This window comes from Asterias amurensis, chromosome 22, assembly GCF_032118995.1.
Source record: "Asterias amurensis chromosome 22, ASM3211899v1".
Classification (NCBI taxonomy): domain Eukaryota; kingdom Metazoa; phylum Echinodermata; class Asteroidea; order Forcipulatida; family Asteriidae; genus Asterias; species Asterias amurensis.
Genome location: NC_092669.1, coordinates 10,843,877 through 10,863,845, shown reverse-complemented (window position 1 = coordinate 10,863,845; position 19,969 = coordinate 10,843,877). Strand labels below are relative to the sequence as shown.

At 39.7% G+C, this 19,969-nt stretch overlaps 1 protein-coding gene across 1 annotated transcript in view; it reads right to left on the bottom strand.

Annotated features, from left to right (window-relative positions):
• Nucleotides 1-249: 249 nt before the first annotated feature.
• Nucleotides 250-19,969, bottom strand: part of LOC139953851 (DNA polymerase delta catalytic subunit-like) — a 28,610-nt gene continuing 8,890 nt past the window's right edge. Inside the window, exons 9-23 of the mRNA XM_071953431.1 lie at nucleotides 19,350-19,460; nucleotides 17,342-17,533; nucleotides 16,213-16,301; nucleotides 15,206-15,316; nucleotides 14,425-14,538; nucleotides 13,023-13,170; nucleotides 12,065-12,160; nucleotides 10,539-10,676; nucleotides 8,929-9,101; nucleotides 7,543-7,695; nucleotides 6,822-6,924; nucleotides 6,121-6,253; nucleotides 5,411-5,580; nucleotides 2,049-2,146; nucleotides 250-1,788 (exon numbers count right to left, since the gene is read on the bottom strand). Coding sequence (XP_071809532.1) covers nucleotides 1,692-1,788; nucleotides 2,049-2,146; nucleotides 5,411-5,580; nucleotides 6,121-6,253; nucleotides 6,822-6,924; nucleotides 7,543-7,695; nucleotides 8,929-9,101; nucleotides 10,539-10,676; nucleotides 12,065-12,160; nucleotides 13,023-13,170; nucleotides 14,425-14,538; nucleotides 15,206-15,316; nucleotides 16,213-16,301; nucleotides 17,342-17,533; nucleotides 19,350-19,460 — 1,926 coding nt within the window. The 3' untranslated portion in view covers nucleotides 250-1,691. The remainder of the gene's footprint in view (nucleotides 1,789-2,048; nucleotides 2,147-5,410; nucleotides 5,581-6,120; nucleotides 6,254-6,821; nucleotides 6,925-7,542; nucleotides 7,696-8,928; nucleotides 9,102-10,538; nucleotides 10,677-12,064; nucleotides 12,161-13,022; nucleotides 13,171-14,424; nucleotides 14,539-15,205; nucleotides 15,317-16,212; nucleotides 16,302-17,341; nucleotides 17,534-19,349; nucleotides 19,461-19,969) is intronic.

The window sequence follows — 19,969 nt, the reverse complement described above, 5'->3', positions numbered from 1 at the left end:
TAGATTTACATTAAACTTACAGGGTTTGAAGATAATGATAGTGGAAAGCTTCCCTTCAAATATTACTTACTAAGGTGCTGTAGTTTTTGAGAAATGAGTAAAACAATTTCATGAAAATACATTTGTAAATGCTTATTATTTTTGTCTCATGAGACAAAAATTATTTTCATGACATTGTTTTACTCATTTCCCAAAAACTACAGCACCTCAGCACGTAATATTTTCAGGGAAGCTTTCTACTATCATTATCTTCAAACTGTGTAAGTTTAGTGTAAATCTGTGGTCATTGTGTTTTTTTCCTACAAAAGTTACATAGACCCTTTAAATGAGTAATGAGGTTTTCACTAGTTTCTCATGACTCCAATGACCGATTGAGGTTAGACTTTCGCAGGTTTCTCGTGTCATCTAAAAATTTTGATATGAGTCACAAAAAGCGCCGATACTAGCCTTTGACAGTCACTGATGACAGTCCCTGTGCTTTTTAAAAAGAACAGCCCTTCCCAAACCAAACTAGAAGTGAAAGTACTTCATCCTTTGTTACATGAACGAAAATTAAGACAAAAGAATTTCTTTGAAAGATGTTCGTACCAGTCCTACTGAATAATACCAGCGTGGTTTGTCCGGAAGCGCAACTAAACTAAAACTGCTCGTTTCTCAGAACAGAAATGGACACGATGTGAAAATGAACGAGAGAAGTTTGTGGTTTAAAGGCACTGGTCATGTTAGAATCAAGGAGAGTTGGCCGCTCTGCATTCACAACCGTAAGTCATTTTGAATGGTTAAAATCAGCCAACAGAGGGCGCTATGACAACTTAAAAGAGCCTTTATCTTTACTGGCAATTTGAGGCCATTATTTCCTGTTTTTGGAATGGGCACAAAATGGTTTTCGATGCCAGCATTTTATTCTACCAAAAGGCAATCTATACCTTAAGTTTCTGGAACGGTTTACTTGTTTTAACCCTACCTAAATGTAGCTGTATACAATAAAAATTAACCAGTGAAAATTTCATTTCAATAAGTAGTCACGTTTTTGAGATATCGCAAAAAACTTCAGAGCGAACAATGTCAGCGCAGGACATTGCTGGGTAGACTAACTTCTTTTGAGAACTTGTCTTGCCATTACTGTTCTTAACAGTCTCCTGACGATGACTAGAGCAAGCTAGTCGAAACGATGAGACCAATTTAAGAACTGACTCCGCGGTAGTGCAGTTAATTACAATCCTATTAACTTAAGTAGTAGTCCCACCCTAGTTTCTATACCATCCGCCCGGGTAATAATTAAAAAGCAGGACAGTTCTTTTCAGAACTGAGAAGTCTCCCGAACACCCCAACAATCTACTACGCGGTAGTAGAATAATAGAAAGACAGTTCTCTAACAACAAACTCTACCTGGCAAGTAGATACACTTCATGGTGTTACCGCAAACCAAATATATATTATTGTTGTTGTTGTTTGTTGTTGTTGCTGTTTATTGTTGTTGTTGATAGCTCACCCTTGGTTGTGAATCACTAGACTGGGTGGCAAAATCGTTGGATGATGGCGTCTTAGTCTTGAGATATCGTAAAAACTCCAGAGCTAATGTCAGCCCAGGACATGGCTGGGTAGATTATCTTTTTTTTTGAGAACTTGATTTGCTATTATTGTTGTTTGTTATTGTTGTTTATTGTTGATAGCTCACCCTGGGTCGTCCCTCACCAGGCTGGGTTGCCAAATCGCTGGACGATGGCATCTTGGTCTCCGAGATCCTTCTGCACTTTCTTCCTCATGTAGAAGATTGGACAATCTCGACTGTTGAGAAGAAAAGAAGGCAGTTAAAGAGTTTCCATACTTATTGAATGACACAAAACACAACAACCACAGATTTGCATTAAACAAGGGTGGGTTTTCCCGTTATTTTCTCCCGACTCCGATGACCGATTGAGCCTAAATTTTCACAGGTTTGTTATTTTAAGTTGTGATACATGAAGTGTGGGCCTTTGGACAATACTGTTTACCGATGTTGTGCGTTTGCTTCAAGCAGCTCTATAAAATTGGGCCCTGGTCTTTACCTTGTGCACAGAATCTCTTCATGCAGACTCCCTTGACATCGTTGGCACTGGGTCCACAGACGACCAAACTTCTCCTCCAACACACTCAGGTGAATTACCTTCAAGAGACAAAATCATTTCAAGAAACAAAGTTAACATCACCCAAAAAAAAACTCAGGCCTGTTTATAAACGAAGCGCGACTAAAGCCTGGTACATACTTCATGGGAATGCAAGGCGAATTCGATGTGAATTTGACGTCACAACTCTGTTTTCGCTGTGAATTAGCAAGAAAGTTGAGCACAGCTCAACTGCTGCGAGTTATTGGCTGTGAATTTGTGACGTCAACATTCGCTTTGCATTCACAGAAATTTATGAACCAGGCTTTACATCACAAGAATTGCGGTTAACATCGCAGTGAAAAGAACCTCCAAACATAAAATTAATTTTACTGTAAGCCTACACATGCAAGAACTGACAAGCCTTATGGCTAAGGACCAAACTACTTCTACTTCACTGGATTTGGGAACACTAAAAGACCAAAGGGAAGTGCATAATAAAAATAATAATTATAGTGGCTTCTTATATAGCACTCAGCACTCATATTAATTCTTCAATCACTATTCCTGCATTCACAAAAAAATAAAAAAAACAACTTCTTGATGCTTAGATTCGTAGGTTTGAAGTATATTGTTAAAGCCATTGGACCCTTTCGGTACAGAAAAAAAAAAAAAAGTTCGCAGATTTACAAATAATTTACAGGGTTTACAGAAGGTAATGGTGAAAGACTTCTCTTGAAATATTAGTCCATGAAATGCTTTACTTTTTGAGAAAACGGTAAAACAGTATAAATTCTTGTTAACAAGAATTACGGATTTGTTATAAACACATGTCATGACACGGCGAAACGCGCGAAAACAGGAGTGGGTTTTCCCGTTATTTTCTCCCGACTCCGACGTCTGATTGAGCCTAAATTTCCACAGGATTGTTATTTTATATATAAGTTGTGATACACGAAGTGTGGGACTTGGACAATACTGTTTACCGAAAGTGTATAATGGCTTTAAAGGAACACATTGCCTTGGATCGGTCGAGTTGGTCTTTGGAAAGCACTTGTAACCATTTTTTATAAAATGCATATGGCTGGAAAGATGTTGTAAAAGTAGAATACAATGATGCACACAAACATGCCTCGAAATTGCGTGGTTTTCCTTTTACCTCGTCGACTAACACGTCGGCCATTTATGGGGGTCAAAATTTTGACTCCCATAAATGGCCGACCGTGTTAGTTCGCACAGTAGAAGGAAAACCACGCGATTTCGAGGCAAACATGTGTGAATCGTTGTACTCTACTTTTAAAACATCTTTCCAACCATATGCATTATATAAAAAACGGTTACAAACGTTTTTGTTTTGACCAACTCGTCCGATCCAAGGCAAGGTGTTCCTTTACTTTACTCACATCTTTTATATTAGCCTCTGTCGTGTATTCTGTTTGTCTAGTCTGTCTTGTGTTTTCTGTCTTCTGTGCAGTATTTTATGTTGTTTGTCTGTCCATAGGTTAAGGTACAAAAGCCTCTGCTTCACCCTAACCTAATTGTTGTCCTACTTTAAAAGCTTCCTAATATATAACTATCTAAATCATTGTAAACTTTCATATCCTAAGATACTAAGTAATACTGTCAACTACTCATAATTTGAATATAATAATTATAAAACTTTGTAAAATGTGTAAGTGTACATGTAGGGCAGCAATGAAATAAATGTGTGCAAATACAAATCTATCACTCAGTGACACTCGAGGCGCCTCAACAATCAGTATATAAAAAGACTAAATTTCTTAAATAAAATGACTAAGCCTAATGGGCATCTCGATTCAAATAGTAAAGTACAACAAATATCAAAACACAAAAAGAGCACACAATAATAGTGAAAAATTATGTCGGTAGAAGTAGAGGATCAGGACAGAGAGAAAGGGAGGGGGTTTGAAACAATTGGTTGAATAAAGCAATCAAATATAATATTTCGACAGAGTAAACCACAAGAAAAATAGTCACAATGTCAAATACAGAAAATGAAAACAATCGTAAATACACAGATAAAGTTCAAATGCACAGATAAAATATTAAAAAAAACACTGGTAAATACACAGATAACAAGACAAACACTATATGCCCACCGGCTTCGGCCCGGGGCATAAAAATCAAAATAGAAGCAATGCAATTACACAGATAAATTACAAAATGAAAGAGCAATGGCAAATACACAGACCGATTCAATATGAAAGAACAATGGTAAATACACAGATAAAATACAAATTTAAGGCAATGGTAAATGCACTTTTAAAAAACAAATTGAAAGCAATGGTAAATATACAAATCAAAAGGTTGTAAAATATTTGTGACGATCAGTAAATACAATACCAAAATCACGACAAGGTTGACATATTTACAAAATGGCAATTGAAGTAATGCACATTCAGTGGAAAAAAGGTAGACAAATAAACACATTTGTCAACACATGGGGATAAAGATAACAGCATGATGATTTAAAAGCACAAATAGAAATGAAAATATGAGAGATTCGGTGACCCTTGTAACAAATAAACAGATCATGCCAAAGATATCAAAATAAGAAACTGAAAGTAAGCGAAAGTGAGGGTTATATGTCACTGAAAATAAAACAAACAATACAATGTTGACAATTGGAATTTCTTAGAGAGGTAAAATAGAGAGGAAAATTTGAAAGACTGAAGCCTTTTTAGGCATCTTAAAGGCAGTGGACACTATTGGTAATTACTCAAATTAATTATTAGCATAAAAACTTACTTGGTTACGATTAATGGGGAGCTGTTGATAGTATAAAACATTGTGAGAAACGGCTCCTTCTGAAGTGACGTAGTTTTCGAGAAAGAAGTTAATTTTCCACGAATTTGATTTCGAGACCTCAGATTTAGAATTTGAGGTCTCGAAATCAAGCATCTGAAAGCACACAACTTCGTTTGACAAGGGTGTTTTCTCTTTCATTATTATCTCGCAACTTCGATGACCGATTGAGCTCAAATTTTCACAGGTTTGTTATTTTATGCATATGTTGAGATACAGCAAGTGGGAAGACTGGTCTTTGATAATTACCAATAGTGTCCAGTGTCTTTAAAACAGACAAATTTGTGCAAGAAGGGTGTTTTATCTTTCATTATTTTCATGCATTTTTGATGACCAATTGATTTGAGTCAAATTTTCAGAGGTTTGTTATTTTATGCATACACCAAGTGAAAATACTGGTCTTTTGCAGTTACCAAACGTGTCCATACAGTGCCTTTAATTGGAGGGAAGGGGTGTCAAAATACAATCCTACATTTTGTTTTTCAGAAATAACTACTTACCTCTTTTTGGTAGATCTCAGACTCAATTTTTTTGCAGTGTTTACAGACGGCCATGTTGACTTTCTCCAGTGGTGTTTTGCAGCCGATGCATGTACTTCGTTTCTTTGTAAACGCCATCAGACCGCCGATCTTGGAAGTCACTTTGGTCTTGGCTAGGGTGTGTTCTCCCTCTGAAGGAATAGAAGTCAATAATAATTGATTTATAAAGAAGGTAATGACCTGACGATTCAACTCTAACAGAGTTTTTCTCTGTCTCTTTCTGGGTCGAAACGAAAGGCTGTACCTAAGGCCGATCACACTGCAGCGATAATGAAAACAATAACGATCACCACACTTATGACACTTGTGTCCTTAAGCAAGACTCTTAACCATTGCTTCGTCCTTCGGATGGGACGTAAAGCCATTGGACCCATGTGTTGTCTAAGGCATCTAAAAGAACCCAGTGCACTTATCAAAAAGAGAAGGGGTTCGCCCTGGTGTTCCTGGCTGTGGCTGCTGTATGCGCCGTAGCACCTTGTAAACCCTTATAAGGTGCTAAATAATTGGGTCTCAGAATTCATCACCGCAATCTTTCTGAAAGTTTGTATATACTCAGCGCCTTGAGTACCTTGTTTGTTAGATACGTGTGCTATATAAGACTTAGATGTTATTATTATTATTATGTGCGTTATTATTATTATGTGCGTTTTAATTTTTTCTATAAAACTCACTAAATAGAACGTTGGACGCTCGGTGTTCACCAACTACGGGTTCAAATATTCTCAATAAGGGCATCTTGAGCTGGTTGTCCAAGTAGTAGTGTGTGTCAATAGGAATGTTGTTTTCCAACACGTAGATGGGGTCCTGTAAGAAAGAAAAGTTGAAGAGACATCAGGACTTTTATTTTATCCAAACTGCGATAAAACAGTGTTGCATTGTCAACGGATTGGTTAGAAAACAGTAATTTCTTGCATGACGTGAACTTCCCAAGAACCCAAATCTCTGAATTTTAAAGGAACACGTTGGCGTGGATCGGTCGAGTTGGTCTTTGAAAAGCGATTGTAACAGCTTGTTATAGAATGCATATGGGTAGAAAGATGTTGTAAAAGTAGAATACAATGATCCACACAAACATGCCTCGAAATTGCGTGGTTTTCCTATTACCTCGTCGACTAACACGGTCCGGCCATTTATGGGAGTCAAATTTGACTCCCATAAATGGCCGACCGTGTTAGTTCGCAAAGTGAAAGGAAAACCACGCAATTTCGAGGCAAACTTGTGTGGATCATTGTATTCTACTTTTAAAACATCTTTCCAACCATATGCATTCTATAACAAACGGTTACAAACGCTTTTTATAGACCAAGGCAACGATCCAAGGCAACGTGTTCCTTTAATAACTGGTCTCACTGTGACTCTTATCAGCTCTTACCTCAGATTTCTCCCATGCGGCTGCTCCCTTGACTCCTGCAATGATTACGTAAGGCACTCTGTCACCAAGGGCAGGGGCACTGCCTGGATCACGCTTACGCATTCTAAGAAGAAAGAAATAACAAATCCCATTCAAAGCTTAATCAGTTTACTAACGCAGTTCACAGTCTAACACCATACAGTAACTCAATACCCAAACTGATGGACTCTTGATTATGATGGTTTGCCTGATCCCATGTTAAGCATAATCAGTTTACTAGTGCAGTCCTCAGTCCAACACCATTCAGTAACTTAACACCCAAACTGTTGGACTCTGATTATGGTGGTATGCCTGATCCCATAAAAAGCATAATCAGTTGACTAGTTCAGTCCTCAGTCCAACACCATACAATAACTCAACACCCAAACTGTTGGACTCTTGATTATGGCGGTGTGCCTGCAGCTGATTTCACAAAACGCTAGGATTAATCCTATCTCGAGTTAGGACGAACAACTCATCCTAACTTAGGATGGGTTCAATGCGTCCTAATGTCTATGGATACAGAACTTAACTCGTCATAAGTCCTAAGATTAATCCTAAGTTAGGAAGGATTTGATGAAATCGACGGCTGATCCCATAACAAACGTGATTAGTTTCATAATGTAGATCTCCGACCAACAGAACCAAACAAAACTTGAGTTGGATTTTGAAATGTTTCTTGATAGTTAACGATTACACTCACCTCGCAGCGAGTTCAACATGGGCCTGCTTCCCCGCATACTCCTCTCCCGTCTTAGTCAACTCCTTCGTAATCACAAGCTGGGAAATATCGACGCGATTACAAAGCAGGTCGGAAATCGTCTGCTTTGCAAAGTCTACCGCACCATCAGGATCCCTACAGGAGAGACCGGCAAAAGATTGAAAAAGTTGTCACACAACATCGGTAAACAGAACTGTCCAAAGGCCCACACTTTGTGTATCACAACTTGTATATTAAATAACAAACCTGTAAAAATTTATGCTCAATTGGTCATCGGAGTCGGGAAAAAATTACGGGAAAACCTAACCTTGTTTCCGCATGTTTCGCCGTGTCATGACATGTGTTTAAAATAAATCCGTAATTCTAGATTTTGAGAATTGATAATTGTTTTAATGTTTTAAAGTAAAGCATTTCATGAAACAATTTTTCAAGATAAGTCTCTTACCAGTACCTTCTGTAAACCCTGTAAGTTATTTGTAGATCTGTGAACTTTGTTTTTTTTTCTGTTCTGAAAGTGTTTAATGGCTTTAAAGCCATTGGACCCTTTCGGTACAGAAAAAAAAAAAAATTCACAGATTTACAAATAATTTACAGGGTTTACAGAAGGTAATGGTGAAAGACTTCTCTTGAAATATTAGTCCATGAAATGCTTTACTTTTTGAGAAAACGGTAAAACAATATAAATTCTCGTTAACGAGAATTACGGATTTGTTATAAACACATGTCATGACACGGCGAAACGCGCGAAAACAGGAGTGGGTTTTCCCGTTATTTTCTCCCGACTCCGATGTCCGATTGAGCCTTAATTTCCACAGGATTGTTATTTTATATATAAGTTGTGATACACGAAGTGTGAGACTTGGACAATACTGTTTACCGAAAGTGTATAATGGCTTTAAGTGTTGTGTTGCCAGGGATCACACAAAAGATTGCAATACAACCTGGGAGGCGGCACCCAGTGGATTACTTAAGGGGATGCAACTTTTCATTTCAAAAATGTTTAAATTTTACGTGATTTGGGGTTGAACAAAGCGGATTTACTAATAGAAACTAATTGACTAATAAATACTATGGCATTTTGGCTGGTAACCAAGAGAGATTTTTACTAAGCATCAACAGCCAACCAAAATGCTTTGGGATTCACATTATTAAGACCGTAACCCGTTACTTGATATTTCATTTTTGATGTTTCATTTTTGTAAATTCTAATAAAGTAATGTTTTTAATGACTATTTTGTAAACTATACATTTCGGCTATCAGCTACTGTATTCTAGTGTTTTAATAAATTAACCATGAATAATAACAATACTTTCTAAGCTTTTTCACTCCCGGATGAAGGGAAGAAACTATGGTTTCCATGCACCCACCTGTCAATAAGGATCTTGAGTAGGCAAGAGTTGATTAAGTTGGCCACTAGAGGGCAGTTGTCCCTGCGTACTGTCTCGATACCTTTACAGTCCATCTTGTCGTAGGTGTCAGGTCGCGAGTAGTACAGACCCGCGTAGCGCTTTTTGTTGATCAGTAGATACGGAAAATAAACCTAAGATGTAGACAACAAATAAAATTTATTTCAATACAGGGTGAAAAGGCTATTCTCTGAAGTTAAATTTGAATAAAACTCTAACCTTTTTGAAAACGTTTATCTTGAAATAAAAAGGGAAATTATGGGAGTTAAAATTGCATGTCCCAAATTTTGCAGAGCAAAATTTCTTTTCTGAACAAACTTTGACAGATGATGTACAGATACTGGATGTGCAAACCACTGAGAGCGTTACACAAAACACAGAACCTATGGCGTTATGTCCCACTTGAAGGATGAAGTAATAATAGTTAAGTGTCTTGTTTAAAGCCATTGGACACTTTCGGTAAACAGTAATGTCCAAGGCCCACACTTCGTGTATCACAACTTATATATAAAATAACAAACCTGAGAAAAATTAGGCTCAATTGGTCAGCGGAGTCGGGAGAAAATAACGGGAAAACCCACCCTTGTTACCGCATGTTTCGTCGTGTCATGACATGTCACATGTGTTTAAAATAAATCCGTAGTTCTCAACAGCGAGAATTGATATTGTTTTAATGTTTTCTCAAAAAGTACAGCATTTCATGGAATAATATTTCAAGAGAAGTCTATCACCATTACCTTCTGTAAACCCTGTAAGTTATTTGTAAATCTGTGAACTTTAATTTTTTTTTTCTTTACCAAAAGTGTCCAGTGGCTTTAAGGACATTGTTGTCAAGACTGGGATTCGAACCCACACTGTGCTTATCTGGAACACCAAAGCTTGAGCTTGGTGCTCTTGAGTGCTACCACGAAAACATTCAGCTCAAGAACCCACACTTTCCTGAGCTCGAGTCCAAATGCTCTGGACCACAGAATCAGGAGTGACCTCAACTCAGTACCCCTTTACTGTGTGCCATAACACGGATATCTCACTTTATAACACCCCTTACAAATATTCTGCCTTTTCATTGGTTTAGAGCGCGTCACATGGTATGTCTTAGTTTTACTAGTCCTACACGGCGGCCGTGTGATAGTGCATCGTTTGCCGTGTGATAGTCCGACGACTATCAAACGGCATGCAGTACCTAGACGTCCATTACGTGTCTGAGGATGATAAGTTAATAGTCGGATTACATGACACTACATGCAGCACAGTAAAAGTTTTCGCAATTTGCATTCTCGTCGTCCGTGAATTGTAGCATTCAGGTCTGTAACTTAATAGTACAGTATTTAGAAATGTTTGGGGGTGTTACAAAATAAATATTGACTGCTTTTACGTGTGCTATGGTTAAAAATACGACTCCCTCGGTGATCCCCGGAGCGTTCTAATTTCCGATAGAACGCTCCGGGGATCACCGAGGGAGTCGTAGTTTTAACTATAGCATGAGTAAAAGCAGTCAATATTTGTATAATAGTGGTTCCCCAGCTACCCCACAAACCACTCCCCACCCTACCCTACCCACATGGACTCACCTTTTCAAATTCTAGTTTGATAGGTTTTTGGAAGGTATCTGATATCATAAGAGCTGCTTCTTTTCCTAACGCCATGCTCTCCGCTACGGTGTCCACTCCAAACCGCACCATCACCGAATCAGTGTCGCCATATATCACCTATAAAAAAAAAAGACAGATTTCACATTTTGATAATAAAAACAATACAGGGTGAGCCAAAAAGAAGTTGACGAAGATTTATGATTTCAAAACAAAACTAACACATAACACTCAAAAGTTCAGTAAAACATATATTTAACATGCACTCTCTCCTGCAGATTAGAAAAAAAAAGAATGAAAGAAATTGATCATTCCTAAGAGGAATTAATATTTGAGTTTATATAGCGCTTTTTCACTCCCGAATGGGTGTCTCAAAGCGCTTCTTTGGTCACTGGTCACTGGGCCTTAATTCTCTCCTTAAACCATCTCAGCTCCCTGGGGAGTATACAGCCTCGTGCAACAAATGCGCTACTCGGCTAAATCAATCACAAAAACCATCTCTGCCCTCACAGGTACCCATTTACCCCTGGGTGGAGAGAAGCAATAATAGTTAAGTGTCTTGCTCAGGGACACAAGTGTCACGACCGAGATTCGAACCCACACTCTGCTGAGCAGAATCAGCAGAGCTTGAATTCGGTGCTCTTAACCGCTCGGCCATGGCACCCCACTATTGTCTATTTTAATAAAGGACTAAGTTTGCAAGATGTCCATGGAATGACTTTTTAAACCCTTTGCTACTTACTCATTCAGATTCAGTCAAGCATTCCATGGACAGCTACAAACATCAGTGCTTTAGGTAAAACAGGCATAACTTCTCTCAGAAATAGTCAATTTGTTTCATTCAGTTTTTTCAGATAAGCAGGAAAGAATAAGGGAATCAATGTGTGGTGAAGAGGTTTTCAACTACTGGTTTAAACCCAACGAGGCCTGGTTCTTGATAATTTTACCGAGACGAAGTCGAGGTAAATTATCAAGAACCAGTTTAAACCACTAGTTGAAAACCGATTCAACACACTTTGATTCCCATTCATAAATACCTTTTCGGTCAAAAACATCAACACTTTTTAATCAAAAAGTAAAATAAATGCAAAAATTATAATTGTTCAATGATTTCTTTCAACACAACACCCCTCCAGCTATGAAATGGTAAAGCCCTCCGCCACCCTTGGGTAAACAACTCCTTATAAGGGAATGCTGTGGGCGTCGCGCGTATCGCATGATGTGGCACAACTGTGTCGGCCGTTGCTCTCGACCAATAGGAATGAAGAAACTGTCTTATAATCACAGGTTCAAGCTCGCATGTCACACCCATGTTTCAACACTTTTACTGGTCATAAACAAAGGTTTATACACACCCATGTGCACGCTCTCCACCAATAGGAATAGCGAAACTGTCAGAGGTATTTATGAATGCTTGTTTAATGTGTGCTTTACTCCATTAGGAAATACAAAGTTTTTACACTGAGGATTTTTCGCAAAAGAAACTTAACTCAAATGTTTGTTCTTACCTCAGCGTCATGCTTATATCCTTTTGCTATATTATATGAATCTTCAACGAGCTGTTTCGTCTTTTCAATCATCATTCGGCCGAAAGCTGTCACGCTCTGAAATTAGAAAAAATTCAGTTATGCTTAATTTTTTTAATTATTGTAGACAAAACTTTGATAGTAAGCTAAGAATTTCTGGCCATTCAAAACCAATAAAAGATAATGAATATTTTGGACTCTGATAAAATTGGTTAGCATGGCCTCATGCTGTTTGGGGTACAGTATCAGATCCATCAAAATACTCCACTCTTTAAAAGGGCACTGCTTTCGCCACCGTGAGCTTCCAGCGAGGGAGATTTCCTCAAGCAAGGTCAAGCCCAAAGAGGCCGAGGTCACCCGACTTATGTAGACAAAGAAGGGAAACTGGGTTTGTGACAGCTGGAGAAACATCTACATGCATGAGGGACAGGGAGACATAGGGAGACCTAGGGACAACTCAGCCAGAACATCATTGGGGATGCAGTGTCGAATTGATCAAAACCAGACAAATTGCGTCGTTAGGTTTTAAAGGCAGTGAACACTATTGGTAATTACTCAAAATAATTATAAGCATAAAACCTTACTTGGTAACAAGTAATGGGGAGAGGTTGATAGTATAAGGCATTGTGAGGAACGGCTCCCTCTGAAGTGACATAGTTTTCGAGAAAGAAGTCATTTTCCATGAACTTGATTTTGAGACCTCAGGTTTTGAATTTGAGGTCTCGAAATCAATCATCTGAAAGCACACAACTTCGTGTGACAAGGGTGTTTTTTCTTTCATTATTATCTCGCAAGTTCGATGACCGATTGAGCTCAAATTTTCACAGGTTTGTGATTTTATGCATATGTCGAGATAAACCGAGTGAGAAGACTGGTCTTTGACAATTTCCAATAGTGTCTAGTGTCTTTAACATACTTGATGCTGTAAAGTTCAGTTTACCTGTGAGATTTCTAGGCAAGGGAGTTTCCCAACCTGGGCACCAGTGAAGCCGTATACCGAGTTAGCACTGACTTTTAGCGCCAACTGTCGACCGTCCAAAACCTTTTTCTTCAAGGGGTCGGTCTCCTTCTTCAAGTCGGCCTTAGCTCTATAGGAAGAAAAACAAAAGATGAGTTCGCAAAAAATTGGTTTGGACTCGGGGAAAACAATTGGCTTTTATTCAGGAGTCTTGTTCCCTGACTTCTTGTGCATGCTACACAATGGAAAGTCCAGGCGGATAAAAATGTCAGATGTCCAGATGTCAAAAGATTTAGTCCGTCAACAAAAAATAATAATTTGCGGAAAAACAGGTAATTTGACGGGAACGGCTGAGGACACAAGAACTCAAGTCCAGTGTGATAAACCACTCAGCCACAACACACCATGTCAAGACCAGGATTCGAACCCACACTCTGCTGATCAGAAACACCAGAGCTTGAGTCCAGTGTGCTAAACCACTCAGCCACAACACACCATGACAAGACTGGGACTTGAACCCACACTCTGCTGATCAGAAACATCAGAGCTTGAGTCCAGTGTGCTAAACTACTCAGCCACAACACACCATGACAAGACCAGGACTCAAACCCACACTCTGCTGATCAGAAAAACAAGATCTTGAGTAGCCTTGCTCAAGGCAGTCGAATTATTCACTCCGAAAAAAGACCGCCGCTGTATAAAAACCCACCCGTATTCACTGTGCGTAAAACCCACCCGTATTCACTGTGCGTAACATCGCACGACACGATGCCCCCGTACACTATCCGCATGCGGAGGCCGTCAGGCCGACAGCCTTGTAGGATCTGTGTTGAAGCCACTGACCTCATTACTATAATAAGCGAAGAGTTCCCACGGTCAGCTCATTACCATAATGCCCGCGAAAGACGAGACATGTTTACCTCACACACCACCACCACGGACGCATGATAGGGTCCAAAGGTCGTGATAAGGGAAGTGCGTGATTGGACGTCAAAATGAATAATTCATTTGCCTCGCATCCTGTGTTGTCTGATAGGTCTGACGAACGATATACATATTCATGAGCTGCATACTAGCATATCCTCGAGCCCCCCAATTTCGTCCACTATTGGAATTTTTTCAATACAACACATTAAAACGGGAAGATACAGATCCGACAAGGCTGTCGGCCTGACGGCCTCCGCATGCGGTTAGTGGTGTACGAGTGCGATGACTTGTGTGAACAGTATTCGTGCGATGTGACAGTGTGTATACGGGTTGGTCATTCGGTGTGATCGCACACACCATGCACAGGGTATACGGCGGGTGGGTTTACAGCTGCGTCTTTTCGGAGCGAATAATGCGACTGCCTTGAGCAAGGCTAGATCTTGAGTCCTTTTCTTACCTTTTCCTTGCGCCGAGTAGATCACCAAGAATCTCGGGCAAGATGCCTTTCCGGATGCTACTCTTGACAAAGTAGTTCCCTGAAGGTGTCTTGATGAACTGATCTGCCGTCATCCTGAATTTAAAAAAATGAAGGTTAACGTCTTTCAAGAAAAAAAGCCACCTTCATATTTTGTGGTCTGTTAGACTAACAAGTAAGAGTGGTTTCTGTCAAAAGGAGATTGAAATTAAAAAAAAAATCAAAATAGTTCACAATGCCATCAATGGTAACTCACCCATTTATCAACAAGACTTATTTTCCCCTGCAGCTACAAGGCAAAATTGTTTTTTTTTATGAATGGGGTAGGGTATTCATAAATAATACTTAAAGGCAGTGGACACTATTGGTAATTGTCAAAGCCTAGTCTTCACATTTGGTGTATCTCAACATATGCATAAAATAACAAACCTGTGAAAATTTATGCTCAATCGGTCATCGAACTTGCGAGATAATAATGAAAGAAAAAATACCCTTGTCACACGAAGTTGTGTGCGTTTAGATTCATGGAAAATTACTTCTTTCTCGAAAACTATGGCACTTCAGAGGGAGCCATTTCTCACAATGTTTTATACCATCAACCTCTCCCCATTACTCGTCACAAAGAAAGGTTTTACGCTAATAATTATTCTGAGTAATTACCAATAGTGTCCACTGGCTTTACTTATAATGATAAAGAGTAGAAAGCGTCTTATGGTTGCGATGACAGAGAGACCAAGAATGTGTTTTGTGAAGATAAACTTACTTTTCTCGTTGGCTTGGTGATAACAACGAGGTGTAGCAAAGATTATGAGCTTGCATAATGGAGGGATACAGGGATGAAAAATCCAACGTGGCGATCGGCGTCTTGTAATACCTGCAAAAAGAAGAAGAAGATACAAACTTTGAACAAAATGATTTATCGTTACAAATTAGTCAATATTTTCACCAAGAGCCACTTAGGTCCAGACCCTTAAAGGCAGTGGACACTATTGGTAATTACTCAAAATAATTATTCTCAGAAAACCTTTCTTGTTGACAAGTAATGGGGAGAGGTTGATAGTATAAAACATTGTGAGAAACGGCTCCCTCTGAAGTGACGTAGTTTTTGAGAAAGAAGTAATTTTCCACGAATTTGATTTCGAGACCTCAAGTTTGGTCTCGAAATCAACCATCTAAACGCACACAACTTCAAGTGACAAGGGTGTTGTCTTCTTTCATTATTATCCTGCAACTTTGATGACCGATTGAGCTCAAATTTTCACAGGTTTGTTATTTTATGCATTTGTTGAGATACACCAACTGTGAAGGCTAGTCTTTGACAATAACCAATAGTGTCCACTGCCTTTAATTGAGATTTACATTTTACGTTTATGCTTAGCTTAAAACTACAAAATCTGCAACCCTAAACCTTGGTGTGGAGTTAAAAACCTCTCATATGATTCTGTATAAATTTAACCTCTCCATTGACTCACTAATTTCTTATTCGGCTTAATACAGTGTCACGTGATCACGCGCACACCGACAAAGGTAGCTCTTCGTGAAACCTGAGAAACAAATTGCTACATTTTCGCTCTTCTGTTACAACGCCAAGAATCGGACTATTTCCACACAAAAAAGCTTGTGGCCAGCGTCCTGCACCAGTCACCTGAATCAACTAACTTGACTATAATGTCATCATTCTCATACGCATTTTTTTTAAAGGCACCTTTGTGAGGAAATAGTAAATTTATCTTGGAACTTTTGCCCCAAGGCCGACTGAGATTGACTTACGCTCTTTTGGGTTCGATTACGTAGCCACCAGTGTAATCTTCACCTGCCTCTATCTTATGAGCGGGCATGACGAGGTCTTGTTCCTTGGCCTACACAAGGGAATATCAATGTTATAGAAATATTGAATGCTACACGGGGTATGATTAAACTTAAAGGCAGTGGACACTATTGGTTATTACTCAAAAAACTTATTAGCATAAAACCTTACTTGGTAATGAGTAATGGAAAGAGGTTGATAGTATTAAAAAATTGTGAGAAACGGCTCCCTCTGAAATAACGTAGTTCTCGAGAAAGAAGTAATTTTCCATGAATTTGATTTCAAAACCTCAGTATTAGATTTTAGGTCTCAAAATCAATCCGAAAGCACACATCTTCATGTGACAAGGGTGTTTTTTCTTTCATTATCTCGCAACTTCAATGATCAATTTAGCTCAATATTTCACAGGTTTGTTATTTTATGCATATGTTGAGATACACCAAGTGAAAAGACTGGTCTTTGACAATAGCCAATAGTGTCCAGTGTCTTTAATAACAATAATGATAGTGGCTTCATATATAGCGCTCACACAAGGTGCTTCAACATACAGTATTTTCCTGCAAGGTATTTGGTACTACGTTTGAATTATGAGACCTACTCCTTTTACATAGCACCATGTAATGGTTTACAAAGTGCTCTGGCGCAATATGCTGCCGATCAAACCAGGAACACCGGGGTAATGGCTTCCATTTATGATAAGTGCACTGGGTTCTTTCAAGTTACTTTACACAACACACGGGACCAACAGCTTTACATCCCCTTTCGAAGAATTGAATTGAATTGAATGGTTTACATCCCCTTTCGAAGAACGAAGCATCATGGTTAAGTGTAATGCTTAGGACACAGGTGTCACATCTAGGACTCAAACCTACACTTTGCTGATCAGAAACACCAGAGCTTGAGTCGGGTGCTCTTAACCGCTCGGCCATGACACTCCATAACTTGCCTCCGTAAGTTATGACTGGAGCAATTGATTTTCCTGAGGATAAGCCCCGGAAATAGAAACAGGGTATTTTAGCTGGTAATGGTTTTCCACTAAGCTATGTAAACTGTGCTTCTGCAGCTTTATGGGACTGGCCACTGCTAGCCTACCTTTCTCAAGAGCTGCGAGACGACTTTAATCTGCTGCCCTCTGGAGAGAAGATATGTCAAGGGTACGCCTGTTACTCTAGCCATCTCCATGTAGTTGATGATACACATTAGTTTGTCCAGCAGTCGTAGAGGGAGCATGGCGTCTTTGAGGCAGTACACTGCGAGGCGACGTCTTGTCTGGTCATTGCCATTCTAAAAGTGAAAAACAAACAAGAAAATATTGACTGACTGGCACCGACTGATTGATATTCCAATTTATCAGGCCTCAAATTTCCCGGCGGCCACGACGGCCATGGCCGCCGGTGCCCTTCTAACTGGCCGTGGTGCCCCGAGAAAATTTGACGTTTTCGCGGCCAAAAAGGCCGTGCCCTTTTTCTCCGATGGCCGCCGTGCCCTTTTTGAGATCAAAATTTACGTTTTGATACCGTCCGTCTGTGTGCACATAAAATCAAACACTTGCATGTACATCCTATATTAATACACGCACACAGAGCGCGGTCGGTTGTGAAGTCCATTGAAACGGACGGCAGCATGCAGTGCATGTGTGTGCACGATGCAGAACGAACGACAGACGTGCATCCACACACATTGTGTACTCGAAGTTTATACACGGGCCGGATGTACTTGCAACGACCATTTGAGAACAATCGCACTGGTACTCATTTTGCAACACGCGTACCCACGCATGGTTGTCCATGATGGGTACCAGCTAATCACAATTTCGGTTTCATTCGAGGTTGGGCGTTCGCCTATTCCACTGGTATTGTGCTTGTTCACTGGTACTCGTACATGTTTGTGCACGTGGGCCATGTTACGTAAATCACGCATCATGTACATGTACATGAAAGGTACATGTACATGTATGTCCGTTGAATAAATCTCCGCTCTACACACAGTCAAGTGACAGCTCATTATTTACGTCCGGCCGTCGCAACAAAATCTCCGCTGCACACAGTTAAGTGACAGTTCATTGTTTACGTCTGGCCATCGCAACAAAAAATTCATGCGTACTTTTACTTCCCATTAATCAATAAAATTAAACACATTTAAAAAAACTTGATGTTTTTGGTTAAAGGAAAGCAAAAGTAATGAAATGGTTAATTAAAATAGCCTTCATGGACTTTAACAGAAATTGTTTAACGATCTTTATTTTTTATGGCCTTGATGCCCTTTTTCAAATTTTAAGTTGGCCTTGGTGCCCTACCTCATGGCCTTGGTGCCCTTTCAAAATTTGACAAATTCAAGGCCAAAGTGGCCTTGCCCTAAAAATCGGGAAATTTGAGGCCTGAATTTATACATCGATGTGGAGACTTATTTTTGGTCTTTCCTTTGTCCCTGTACTTTTATCTTTCCAAAGACTTTGCACACAACTGTCCTCGTTAAAAAAAAATTCCTATTTTCTTTGGTCTCTATAAATATCAAAGTATAACATTGTTCAACCCCAAACATGTGATTTACCCAGTCAGTTTCCTTTGTTGTGTCATATTTGATATCTGAAACAAAAAGTTGCATCCCCTTGTAAAGTGATCCCCTGGCTGCCGCTTCCCAGGCTGTGATCCCTGCCCCCGATTTCACGAAGCGCTGCGATGCGTCGCAAGTGCAAGTTGCGACCGGTTACACGTCGTAAGTTGCGAACTCGTCGCAGCCGCGAAGTGTCTTATAGGTCTGCGACGCATCGCAAACCCTACGATGCGTAGCTACTTGCGATGAGTTTCGTGAAATCGGGGGCTGGCTACACAGCAGCTACGAAATGTACGACCTGGCCCTGAACAAAGACTTGGACAACGTAGCAAATATCATTTAGTGAACACATCTACATAGCATACAGTCAACCCTCCTACTGTCTGACCATTCAATATCATCCACCATGGTTTTGACTACCAGTGTGCAATATGGTAACATGTGGTGAATGCCACTACACAGGGTCATTTAACTTGCTGAAAAAACATTACCCAAATTTTTAACTCATACTCCCAAGTTCAAAACTTTGTTTTCTATAATTTCTCACCTGTAGATCTGTGATGATTGAATGTTGCACGTCTTCTTTCTGTTCTTGAAGGAAGTGGTAACTGACAGCGTTCAGACGGTACGACCGTAGCTTATGGTCACGCTGCAGAATCTGTTAACAAAGAACTAATTTTAACTCGGAGGTTCTTGTTTTCCAAATCCATAACTGTAGCTGTTATTCGGACCCAAGCCGTGAACTACTTATACTACGTCAAGAGAATAAGCCTTTGGCGGAACTGATAGGAGTGTACTGTTTGGTATGGGGTGTCGTGGCCGAGTGGATAAGAGCACCGAACTCAAGCTCTGATGCTTCTGTTCAGCAGAGTGTGGGTTCAAATCCCGGTCATGACACTTGTGTCCCTGAGCAAGACACTTAACTATAATTGCTTCTCTCCACCCAGGGGTAAATGGGTACCTGTGAGGGCAGAGATGGTTCTTGTGATTGGTTTAGCCATGTAGCGCATATAATTGTCGCACAGGCTGTATACTCCCCAGGGAGCTGAGATGGTTTAAGGAATGATTTAAGGCCCAGTGACCAGGGGTAATAATGTCGGAAGTGCTTTGAGACACCCCGTGAAAAAGAGCTATATAAAAACCGTGTCTTATTATTATTATTATTAT